Below are 12,729 nucleotides of genomic sequence, written 5' to 3'. Positions count from 1 at the left end.
TCATGAGGTGCATAGCTTCTGAACACAGGAGAGCCGTTCAAATTTTTTCTAGAAGTATCCTCTGTAATCCTTTCCCCACTCTAGATAACTTTGTTTCTGGAGCACAGCATTTGAATCATAGGTGCATAGAGTTGGAAAGGGTCATACAAGCCATCTAGTCCAACCCCCTGCTCAATGCAGGATCAGCATCCAGGATAAGTATCTGTCCAACCTCTGCTTAAAGACTGCCAGAGAGGGGGAGCTCACCACCTCCTTAGGCAGCCGATTCCATTTGAGAACAACATTCTTTTTGGTTCATTGTATTTTAGCAAAATGTGTTCAAAGTGTGAGAAAGATGCTGGCATACTAGTGGATTAATATTTTATCAGCATGATCCGAAAGACACTGTCCTGTGGTAAGCCCTACTGAATAGCCCTGAGAAGGCATCTGAGCATATAACAGCATATTTCTCTGGATGACTTTTAGACAAGTATAATTTGCAACTTCTTCCCTGAACATGTTCCCAGATAAGGTTACAGCTGCAACCTTATACTCCACACAAAGCAAGGGACACATTAACATGACATCTACAGATGAAGACATATACACAAAGCTGGGCTTGTATGCAAAGGACATCTCGTCGCTGCTGTCTCTATAAAGGCACTAATTTGCCTAGGGAATACAGCTTTATGAGACATAATTAAGCAGCAAGGTAAGGGAGAGAATGGCTGTACATTTTTTTTTAAATCACACACCAGGGGTATTTATGGAGAATGGGACATATTGTATGAGCCACAATAAGTAATCTAGGTATCATATGGATGGAAGCCTATAATCAGTCACCCCCCCCCCAAAAAAAAGCTAACCCACTTCATGTATTCACTGTGACTTATTCCATTTAATGAACTCAAGACTGTCAACTGTCAAATTCCTGGACAAAAATCACATCCAAGTGGTTCTTTCCCTGTAAAAAAAAAAAAAAAACAAATATGCCTCAAATCACTAGCTTTAACTTGTCACATCTCCTTTTGATTACCCCTGGGGAAAGTGAGTGGATAAGGATGGGCATACCACCAAGTCTGTTTTCTTCAGCTATGGCATTTCAAATGAGATGAAGACAACGCTGACTTTCTGGAATGGGGTGTGTGTGTGCTCCAGAGATGTTCTGGAAAGCTTTTGGGGCAACCCTAGCCTAGGCCAAGGGCTGGTTTGGACATTAGTTTTTAGCTTTGTTATTAATGTGCTGTTTTCGGCTTGTTTTATATTGTCTATACATTGTTGTTTCCTTTCTGGGTCCCTGGAATGCCCAGGACAAAGGCAGGTATATAAATATTTTAAATAAATTCTAGTTTTCTTGCATCATCGTGACAAAAATGATTTGCTGACTGAAGGATTTACGGATTAAATGAGGGGATATTGAATATCTAGATGAGATTTTAAAGCTATAATAAGGCATCTTAGAATTTTATGAGGGATTATGATATATAAGAGACTGTTGTATATTTTATATGATTTTTCTGAGATCCTCATAACAACATCTGCTCAGGGCCCCCAGCCTGAAAATTGTGAAGCTGGCCTCAACCAGGGCCAGTGCTTTTTCGCCCCAGGTCCCAGCCGGGTGGAATGAGCTCCAGAAGAGATCAGGGCCCTGCAGGATCTAAACCAGTTCTGCAGGGCCTGCAAAATGGAGTTATTACGCCAGGCTTATGATCGTGGCCAGAAATAACAACTACTGTATACAACTGGCCTTACCACCAGGAGGGGAAGGGAGAAGAAATGCTGAAGATCAGCTCCGCCCACAACCTCCCTGCTGGGATTTTAGTCGGGGGCATAAATTGTTATGTTTTAAAATGTTAACCTTTGTATTTTTTAATGTTGTTGGAAGGGTGGGAAACAATAAAAATCTTATTGGTGTTGTTGTTGTTGATGATGATTATGATGATGTTGATATTGTTATTATTCTATGGTATTTTCTTCCCCTCTTTTTGTTATTTTAAACTTTAAACTTCAAACTTCCCCTTCTTATCATCTTTTTCTTTTTTTAATATAACCCAAAACTTGTAATAAAATGATATATTATAATATTTGAAATAAGTGAGTATTCACACCACCCCAGTCGACCCCACGGCACTATGCAACACCGTGGAGCCAGGTGGGGCTGATCTAGACCACTTCTGGTCACTGTAGCACAGGGAGGACCCAGGCCTTAGAGGCCTCTTCCTGTGTCCACGGGCGTGTCTCCAGCCTAGACACCTAGAAGAATACACGTTCCCTTGCTGTGGGCCATCTGAGGCCCTGATTCGGGCCAGGTCTGGGAGGGAGCCAGGATGACGATGATATCATGCACACGCAGGGATTAACCCCACTGCCTGCCGCCGCCAGCTCAACCTTTCCACACCATGCATAATCGGGGAGGGATAGCCATCAAGCAACCCTAGTCTGAAAAGCCAGTCAAATCCATACTTTGGCAAGTTTTGCTCACCGGATTCTGTCACTTCCCCCCCCCCCATAATTCAGTAGCCTGCCCTCCAACCCAACAGCTTCAGCTCTGGAAAGAAATGTCAGCCCTCAGGTGGGACCTGGGGATCCCCTGGAATTACAGTTTATCTCCAGACTACGGAGATCAGTAGTCTGGGTAGAATGGATGCTTTGGAGGGTGGGCTTTAGGGCATTGTATTCCATTGAGGTCCCTGTCCTTCCCAGGCTTCACCCCCAAATCTCCAGGAGTTTCCCAGTCTGGGTCTGGCAACCCTATCCACTCATCTCCTGCTGGTGGCCACTGGGGACCTGGCAAGTCCTGCACCAGAACTTCTTCCTTCCTTATTCTTCTCCAGAACAATTAGATTCCTAGAGCCTGTCCTGGCACTTCCCACTCTGTTTGTATCCATGTAATTCAGCCTATTATGAAATCTTAATTCTCTGTGGGGGACGGGCTGTAGGTTCTGCCTAGAAAGCACACCGGTTCAAAGCATGTCCTTCCACCCAGAAATGTGTAGCACATCCATCCATACAGCCGAGTGGAAATTTCCTGGTAACATGTGTTGGTAGTACTTGCAGCTAAGCACCCAGCAGGCTTCTAAGAGGAAATGCACGGGGTACTTTGCGACCTTTGAACAAAATTATATAAGCACAGTTGTGTTATAAATAGTTCTCCTTCCTCCCCTTTGTCTCACCACAAAAAGAAAACACGGGGCTTCTTGTTTGTTATGAAGGAATACAATGGAAACAATTGTTCACAGTATGTAACCTTCTGATACTGTTGGGAAAACTGGCATTTTGCGTTTTTCTTTCCCAGCTTTTTTGTAACTGCTAAAAAACAGGGTATGTCTAAATCACGTATACATCACCAATATTTATTTTGCTTTTATCATTTCCAATGAAGTGGTAAAGGCAGTCTGATGTCGCAACAGAAACAAAGAGTCTTGTGGCACCTTAAAGGACGGAAGATTTATTATGGAGCAAGTTTTTGTGGGCTGGAGTCCACTTTTGTTCCCCAAAAAGTGTGTGTGTAGCTTGGCACCAGTAAAGTCAACGGCAGCCTTGCAGTTTATTTTGCCTGGCAGCAAAGAAGCTATTTCCCCGACATCCACAGCTGGGTTGGGCAGAATAAAGCCAATAACATTCTAAACAGTAATGGGGAAATCTAGGCAAGATCAGGTGTAGAAGCAAGAGGGTGGTACCATACATCCCTACTTCTCACTGAAAAATAAGGCATCGGAGGACGTTGGCTGGTTGTGGATTTGGATATGTTGCAACATGCCTAGAAGAACAGCAAAACAAACACAAAAGCAAAAGAACAACAAATAGAAAAACATGGAGGGGCAGGTCCCATGGGAATTGTTCTGCTTCCTGAGACTGAGGCTGGGTGCAGGATTATGGCCTTTCATTGGATATCCCTTTCCATACATTTTATGCTATCTTGTGTTTGGGCAGAAAATCAGAGTTGCCCAAACTCTTTTGTTCATTGACATCTACTGTGAAGACACATGTTTGGACTGTGCAAGATTGTTTTTGTTTTTTTTACAGCTAACAGCTGTCTGAGGGGATGTCCCTCCCCCTCAGTGGAGCTTTTCCTGCCCAAATGGTCATGTGCTCCAGAGGCAGATGCCCCCTTCTCCCACATTTCCTGACAAGCCACAACAAGCAAAATCACACTACCATGGAATGACCATGTAAGAGTTCATAATGGGGCAGGAGGGAGGGGATGTGTTTCTGCAATTCGATGGGTGAATCCTCCACACCACAAGGTGTAAGTAGGATACGTCAAGGTGCAAAATAGGCCTCCTTATCAGCAAAACTGGGGAAGTGTGGACAGTAACTCTATATTTTGACCTGGCAAGACGTTTCATACATAGCAATATGAAAATAAGTGTCTTTAAGGTCCAAAATCGGAAACCAGGAGTTGAGAGTGAGGAGGAGGAGGAGGAGGAGAAATGCCACTTTTCTCTACCTGAAGGGGTCTCAAAGCAGCTTACATTCACCTTCCCTTTCCTCTCCCCACGACAGACACCCTGTGAGGTAGGTGAGGCTGATATTTAGGGGTCAGATATCTAACTCTTTTGTCTGGGGTTCCACAAATTGAGGATTGGTCTGTGGTCTTCTTTAATCTGGGATTGGGGATTCAACCTCTGCTATGATCCGACCCAACATGCTCTCTGAACTATAGAAGAAGAAGAAAAGCTGTTTTTTATAGCCTGCCGTTCATTGCCTGAAGGCATCACAAAGTGGCATCCAATTGCCTTCTATTTCCTCTCCCCACAACAGACACCCTGTGAGGTAGGTGAGGCTGAAAGAGCCCTGACACAACTGCTTGGTCGAGTTGTCTTGCATGTTTCTGGCTTCTTTTCCTGCTTTATTCTTGTTCCGCTTTGGCCTGCCTACCAGTGTCAATCAGTTTGGCCAGCCAATCCCCTTCCAGCATGGCTGAGATGAACTTCCATCGATTGCCATTTAAAAGATCACCTTATTAGTTTAAATGCCTGTCCGCGTATTCATAGAGGCACAGGCAATCACTGCTGAGGCACGTGTCCGCCTATTCGTTGTTCCAGGTGGTTTTCCATTTTTAAAAAGCACTTCCTGTCCCCCAGAAGAAGGGAGAGGGAGGCAGGTGCAAGGGTGGGGCATTGGAGGCAGATGTAGCGCTTCTTCGCCTCATGCCTTCTTTTGCTGGTGGCCTGCTGTTTGTAAGCTGGGGGATAGAGCATTTTAGTTTGGTGAATCCACTTTATGCGATTCCCCAACTAGTGCTTTAAAATGGCAGATGTAGTGAGCAGTTTGCTGGCCAGACACGCAATATCATGCCGAGTGGCCGGTATATAACATCTTCACAAGGTAAGTGTTTCACTACATTTATTGCATGCAGAAAAGCCCTGTGCATCACCCTGGCTTCTTCTAATACATTCTGAGCAAGGAACAGGGTGTTACTCAATACTTCAATGGCAATAAATTCCTTTCTTGCTTCTATCCCATCTTTCACAGGTTACTTGACCCTCCCCCTAACCTGGATAGCTCAGGCAAGCCCATTCGTGTCAGATGTTGGAAGCTAAGTAAGCAGGGGAGGGTTGTGCACTTCAGCACGGTTCGGCCGGCGAGCACCGAAGCCCGAATCTGCGCGTAGGAGGCCAGTGCTGTGGCGTGGAGAGGAGGGGCGGTGGCGCACCAGCCAGTGGCTGCACACAGACGCCGAGCTCTGTGCCTGCATGTGCCCACTGGCTAGCGCACCGCAACCACCCCTGCCCTCTGTGCCTCCAGCTTCGGTGATCGTCAAGGCAGCCTAACAGTGCCGAAGCGCACAACCCTAGGGTCAACCCTGGCAAGGATCTGGGTGGTAGTTCCTCCAAGGAACACGAGGGGTCAAGATACTGACAATAGCAAACTGCCTCCCAACAAGCCTTGCCTGGCTGCCAGACAGTCCTAGGGTCCCCCCACTATAGTATAAACATGAGATATGATAAACAGAAGAAGAGCTGGTTTTTATACCATGCTTTTCATTACCTACCTCAACATTAAAAGATTTGGATAGTGACTTTTAATCATAACAAGAAACTTTTCTCAAATCCCCTATGCCCAGGGTAGACTCACAGAAAGGTCCTAAGGACGGCGGAATCTGATATGGAGAACCGGTTTGATTCCCTACTCCTCCACATGCAGCCACTTGGGTGACTTTGGGCCAGTCGCAGCTCTCTTAGAGATGTTCTTGCAGAACAGTTCTCTTAGAGCTTTTTCAGCCCGACCTACATCACAGGGTGTCTGTTGTGAGGAGAGGAACAGTGTTTGTAAACCACTTTGAGAATCCTTCAGGTAGTGAAAAGCGGGGTGTAAAGAAACAGCTCTTCTTCTTGTGAATTTAACCCATTGGACAGAAAAAAATCATAGCTGCCTGCACCCTCCTAAGCAGGATTACACCCTTCTTGGCCATTAGTACTTTGAGCCTTCCTACACACTACAAAGTCCTTGTGTTTTTGGGTGGATGACCAGGAGACAGACACTATTTAAGATGTGTGAAGGGATGACATGGGAGTTTGATACCTGTCACACACATGCTGGATCTTCTCTGCTTGCAACAGAAGCCGCTTCAGCCTCCTCCCCCCTCCCGTTTTTTGTTCCCTCATGGGGTCACTACTGGCTTCATTATGAAAATCCTGTGTAGCCACATAAAAAATGTGAATTTTGCAAAAGAACAGATAGCAGCTCCACAGGGCACTTTGAGGAAGTGAAAATTGTCTGCAGCGGGGGAGGTGGAACCTGGTTCTCCTCATATGTTATCGTAACCTGTTTGTGGGTTCTGTGGAGCAGAACTTGGAATTAATCTTGCAATAATTCAAATTGAGTACCCAGCTTGCTGGGGGGTAAATGGTAATGACTGGGGAAGGCACTGGAAAACCACCCCGTATTGAGTCTGCCATGAAAACGCTGGAGGGCGTCACCCCAAGGGTCAGACATGACTTGGTGCTTGTACAAGGGATACCTTTACCTTTAATTCAAAGCAGATAAAACCTGTTTACTTTTCACTTAACATCACAACATGTAACAAAAACATGGAACTTAGCAACACAAAAGAACAGTGATCTTTTAAAGTCTAACCCAGGTCTACCCCCATAGAAAAAAACGATGCTCCTTTGAAATGTAAGGGATCAAAGCCTCATTTTGAACTATGAAGCAGACACTTCCCTTAATTGTCTCTCGCTCCCAATTTGAATTCCATTTGGCAACGTGGAAAAGGGAATTATAGTCTTTTTAAAATAAAACAACAGGAGTATTGTTCCAAGATTTCTGGAATTACTTTCTGATACAATTACAATACTCTGATACAATACTGTTCTGCACTCCCCCCCCCCCCCATTGTCGATCCTGCTGAATTCAGATCAATCTGGACCCAGGTCTTCTGCCCTGGTTTTTCCCTAATTGAAACAGATGTTGCATTCTACACTCAACTGTGTGGCTGTTCTCTACTTACCTCTTGATTAGGGAAGATAAGAGGGGGGAGGGGAGTGGTGGTTGCGAAACTCCAGCTGGCATTGAAGGAGCACAAAGCTGGAGAGGGGTTTATTTCCTGCCATTTGTCTCCTGACTCTACAGCAAAGCAAAAGGAGGGCGGGAATGGAGCATGAGGCTGCTTGATTATTCTTCTTTTCCTGAGCGAGGAATGAGGGATAATTGGAGGGGGGGGGTGACAGTCTGAAAGGCAGATCTCAGCACTTTTACCTGCACATTCCCACTGCTGGAATGATAAACAGTGCTGCTTCACGGGTGTGCAGGTGTGTTTTTGTTTATGATAGAAGGGAGGAACCCATGAGAAGAGTTCATACTGACTGTGCAGCATACTGACTGTGCAGAGTCAGTCATGGACTTGAGCCCCTTCAAAATGATTTGCATGTTTTCCTTAATTAAATATCGGTTTAGGGAGAATGTTATGCACACTAAACAAAGAGGCGTGGTGGTATGGGGGAATGAGAGATGAGAATCTCTGCTGGAAACATTACTAAAGTAAAGGACAAGCAATCAAGTGAACAGGGATAACTCATGATTGGACAAAGCTGCTTTGTATCAACTTGAGTAATTGGGACTTTGCTGATGGGGTAACTCAGGAGCCCAAGTTGTGGTCCCACTGCAGAGCAGTAGTCACTGTAGTGGCATGTCAGCAATCTGTCACACACTTTTTTGAGAGCAAAACCTATACCTGGACCATCATGTTGCAAGATTCACTGTAGGTGTGCAGTTGCTGATCTTTCTTTGTGTATTTAAATTGATTTGTATTTAAAATACCTGTAAATCTACCTGTGAAGAAATTTAAAAACCCTTGTATATATAATTGTTAACAGAAATGTATCAGAATGAATTTCAGATCTGTATATTTATTAGAAAGCTAAACAGTCGTGAACATTCAGGGTTTGTAAAACTAGCCAGTTAGAGGAGGGAAAAGATAGTTACGAGAAAATAAAGAACCACAACAGTCATTATTTATTTATTTTGTTAGTTAGTTATTACATTTTTATACCACCCTCCCCTGAGGCTCAGGGCGGTTCATGAAACGTAAAGGAACATCAAACTCAGTTATTATATGGAAAAACAAGGCCAAGGCCAATGGTGTAAATAGGTAAAAATATTTTATCATTCAGTTTTTTAGAGTACTCCCAAAATAGGTTTCTTTAGGGGAATTTGCAATGTGCAATACAACAATAACACCAAGTTTTTGCAATTATGGTTAAAAGCACACAACATGTATTATATTAAAATATCTTACATGCAACCTCAATGCTACAATAAGCTCTAGCACAGTCTTTCTCAACTTTTTTACTGTTGAGAAACCCCTAAAACATTTTTTGGGCTTCAAGAAACCCCAGAAGTGACGTGATCATGCAAAATAGGGTTTGGAAGCATAGCTATGTACATGGTATCCCATGCAAAATGTGTAGTTTAAATATGTTTTAATAATTTTAAAACTAAATGAATGTTTTATGTGTTATATGTTAAATCTGTGGGTTCAGAGGAAGCTAGGCATGCTGGGAGTTCCATCAGCTCTTTATTATGATCTCAGCATGATGGCATAAAAGTCAGAACTGAGCCAACAAACCTCCCAGAAACCACAACTTCTATACAATTGCGAAGGAAGGATCTTCCCTCTAGTGCATGCCATTGGTCAGTTTCACTTTAAACTGCCTGGATCCCGGGGAGGGGGATCTAGTAGCATACTGGTCAATTCCATTGCCCAAGCGGATCCTAGCTGGTACCTCAAGCTCCGTCCTCAGTAGAATCGTTAACCGAACCAATATTTTCATTTTTTATTCTGATGTTACCCACCCGGAGTCAACTGAGGAGGGATATAAAATACATGTGTTATTGCGACTATAATTATATATATTAAAGTATATAATAGCTGTTTTATTCATGCACATTAATTGCTTGGATATTTTCTGTTGGCAGCGGCCCTGAGCCTGCTGGGAAGAGCGAGTTCTAAAAATCAAATAGCAGTAGTTGTCATGAGATTGCTGTTGTTATCCTCATGGCTGCTGCTCTGCTAGAGCGCCGGACCAGAAGGCGCTCGCGAGAGGCCGCTGGGGGCTCGATCCGGATCCCTGCCCGCGCCTGGCTGGCGTCAAGGGAAGGCGCCCGCGGGCGACTCAGCACGAGACCCATCTCCGGCCGTCAGGGGGCGGGCCCGCCTCTCCCCTTCCGCGCGTCTGCATTGGCCGCGCTGCGAGCCCCGGCCCCGCACGGCGCTCCGGCGGTTGGTGGGCGGCCGTGCCACTCTCCGCCGCTGACCTTCCCTTCCCGTGCCGCTGTCAAAGTTGCTCCCCGGGCGCCGCGCGGCCATGGAGAGCCGGCCGGAGCAGCAGGAGCAGCAGCGGCCGCCGCGGGGGAAGGAGGAGGACGACGACGACGACGAGGAGGAAGAGGAGGAGGAGGAAGAAGAAGCCGGCGGAGAGGAGGCAGCGGCGGCGGGCGAAGGGGGAGACTGAGCGCCGGCCTGCGGGAGTACACCGATCCGCCCCGACCTCCTCGCCTCGGCTGGGCTCGGCTGCGGAGCCCCCAGTGGGCAATGGTGTCGCGCCTCTGAGCTGCTCGCCAGCCAGATCCCGCCGCGGCCGGGGAAGCCGGGCCCCTTCGCTCTTGCACCGCCCGGGATCCGAGCGCCTCCCCTCACCCCCGCCCCCGCCCGCCCGCCCGCCCGGCCCTCCCCCGAGCCTCCAGCCATGACCGCCCCGGTTTTCACCTTCTAAAGATGGCGGTGGGGGATCCCTGCAACCTTTAGACTCATGACTGTCAGAAATATCGCCTCCATTTGTAATATGGTGAGTGGGGGCTGCAAGCGGGCCGGGAGCGCGGGGAGAGCAGGGCTGGCCCCACCCCCACCCCAGGGTGGGCATGGGGGGGGGAGCAGAGGAGAGGGGCGCCAGGCTCCTTCCCGGAATCAGGTGGGCTGGCAGCGGCCCTGCCTGGTCGCCTGCAGAGCTGGGCGCTTGCAACGCTTGGTTGCAAGCTCTTACTCGCGAGGAACCAGGAGCCGGCTCGGACAGCACGTTCGGGAAAGAACGCGGATCATACGTGGGGCCCTAGGAGGAGGCCTCTCGTTCTCCAGTGTGCAGGGCCGCGCGGGGTGGGGTGGTAGGAAGGGCGCTGAGAATCCGGCTGGGCACGGTTCGGGTTGACTTCTTGTTCAGAGTCCACGGAGCCAAGCGAGTGAAGCCACTTTCCCCGAGGGAGCAGCTGCTGCAGAGATCAGCTAGTCCAAAATGATAGTGGCGATTAGGTCGTTGTAAGAGAGAGAGAGAGAGGGAATACTCCGCCTGCGACCGATCCTTCCAGTTTGTCAGGAGGTATTTGGAACTCAGAACAGGGCCTTTGATCACAGCTGATCTTTCTTTGCATTGGTGGCCCCCTGAGAAATTTTGACGCCCCAGTTTCCAGACTCTTGTTTTGGTGTGCCTCGGTTTCCCCTGCTCTTGATTTTGCTGAAGAATTAAGCTCCCTAATTTGATAAATGGGTGACAAAAAGCTTGTTAAAGGTTGCTAATGGTGTCTTGGAGGATGGATTGTGTGAGAGCAGTTATGGGGAGAGTTATAATAAAGTGCATATTTCTTCGGGGGGGGGAGGGGGAGAAAATCCTGCAGTGGCCCAATGAACAGGAACAGGTCATGAGCTACACTGCGGATCTGGCCACTCTTTTGGCCTGTGGTGAATAACCTCTTTTGTCAATGTGCATTGTCATTGGCTAATCCCAGATTTAGTGTGGGATGCAACAATGGCTCCAAGAACACAATGTCACAGAACTGGTGGGTCAATGCTCCCTGTCAACAATCTTTGAAACTGTCTGCGCCACCATAGGCCCACCGACATTGCAAGGGAGTGCCCTACTGTAAAACATAGAGAATTAGTGTAAATCATTGGTAACCCCAAGTTGACCTGCATAGTCAATTCAGTCAGTTCACCTTTATTGGCATTCGGACTTGTATAGTGGACAGTGTCTTTAAGTATTTAACAACAGTGCCCAGGTTTAAGTGACCCACTTCTGAAAATATATGATGTTTTGCTCCTACCGGGTCTAATGTCTTGCCTTTTGTGGCTGAGATTACCCGAGATTACCTGAGATTGTGGCGTACATACTTTTCTGTACTTTGGAAAGCAGGCAAGGTGTGGTAGCCGGGTATGTTCTGGGAGTTCTAGTTCTGAATTGATATCAACGTGCGCCTGCACAGGATCCATTAACTTGCTGCAACTGGCTATTGTGAGTGTTGCACTTTCAGAAACATACAGAAGAAAAGTGCAGTGTGGCATGTGCATTATTTGTATTACTTGTACAGTATTTGCCCTATTTGACAATCTTGATGTGCATTTTCTCAGTACTCCGTACAGCCAGGTAAGGTAGGCTAGTACAATTATACTTCTATGAAAGATTGAGAACAGAGAGCCAGTGTGCTATATTAGTTCAGAGTGGTGGACCCGAATACAAAGAACCAGGTTTCTCCTCCACCTGAAGCCTGCTGGATGACCTCGGGCAAGCCACAGTGCTCTCAAAGTTCTCTTCAATAGGCATGAAAACGTATTCTTTTTTGTCTGAGTTCCATAAATGGGCCTATGGTGTGATGGATGCACCATTTTTTAAAATCAGAAGTAGACTTGTAGGTGTACGATTTGGTGGTGGGATTGCTAACCAGATGTAGGTGCACAATTTGGTGGTGGGACTGCTAGCCTTTGAAGCCCCAGCCTCTTTGCTTGAAGTGCAAAAAACTCTCTACAGGCAGTAAAAGCTTCTTGTTCATCACCCCCAGCTTAGTGTTGTTGGGATGTTGTTGTTGTTTGGTATCTCTTAGAGCTGATGTACCATAGGAGAGAGGAAGGATATCTTAGGAACCTAACTGGGATGGAAACCCTTTCCCAAAACCGGGCAGGGCAGGGTGAGATTAGCGGATGGAACAGTGGTGGTTTCCCTTTTTCTTGCGGACAAGTTGACCCACCTTTCTTCCATTGAAAAGGTGCATAGTATTCTGGTCCTCTTCAAAATACATAGGAAGGAGTAACTTTTTGAATGTTTATCCTGTGTGAATGCTTATCCTGTTTCCAGGAAACTTGGGTGATGAAAAGGATTCTTCCTTTTTTTTTCTCTTCCTCCTCACTTTCCTATTAGGTAAAGGTAAAGGTATCCCCTGTACAAGCACCAAGTCATGTCTGACCCTTGGGGTGACGCCCTCTATTGCAACATGCATTAAACAAGCTGCTCCCCTTAGTTTCATGTAGAAGGAAACCATAGG

General features: G+C 46.6%; 1 protein-coding gene across 3 annotated transcripts in view; it reads left to right on the top strand.

Moving 5' to 3' along the window:
- Window positions 1-9,691: 9,691 nt before the first annotated feature.
- The window catches only part of USP46 (ubiquitin specific peptidase 46), a 46,816-nt gene continuing 43,778 nt past the window's right edge, over window positions 9,692-12,729 (top strand). For all 3 annotated transcript variants that reach the window (XR_013225129.1, XR_013225128.1, XM_077301928.1), the window contains exon 1: window positions 9,692-10,271. Coding sequence is in view for 1 of the 3 variants with exons in the window: in XM_077301928.1 (XP_077158043.1) it covers window positions 10,236-10,271 (36 nt within the window). In the remaining 2 variants the exon portion in view is untranslated. The remainder of the gene's footprint in view (window positions 10,272-12,729) is intronic.

The sequence above is a fragment of the Paroedura picta genome, chromosome 10 (assembly GCF_049243985.1).
Source record: "Paroedura picta isolate Pp20150507F chromosome 10, Ppicta_v3.0, whole genome shotgun sequence".
In the NCBI taxonomy this organism is placed as follows: Eukaryota; Metazoa; Chordata; class Lepidosauria; order Squamata; family Gekkonidae; genus Paroedura; species Paroedura picta.
This window is presented reverse-complemented; position numbering and strand designations above follow the sequence as displayed.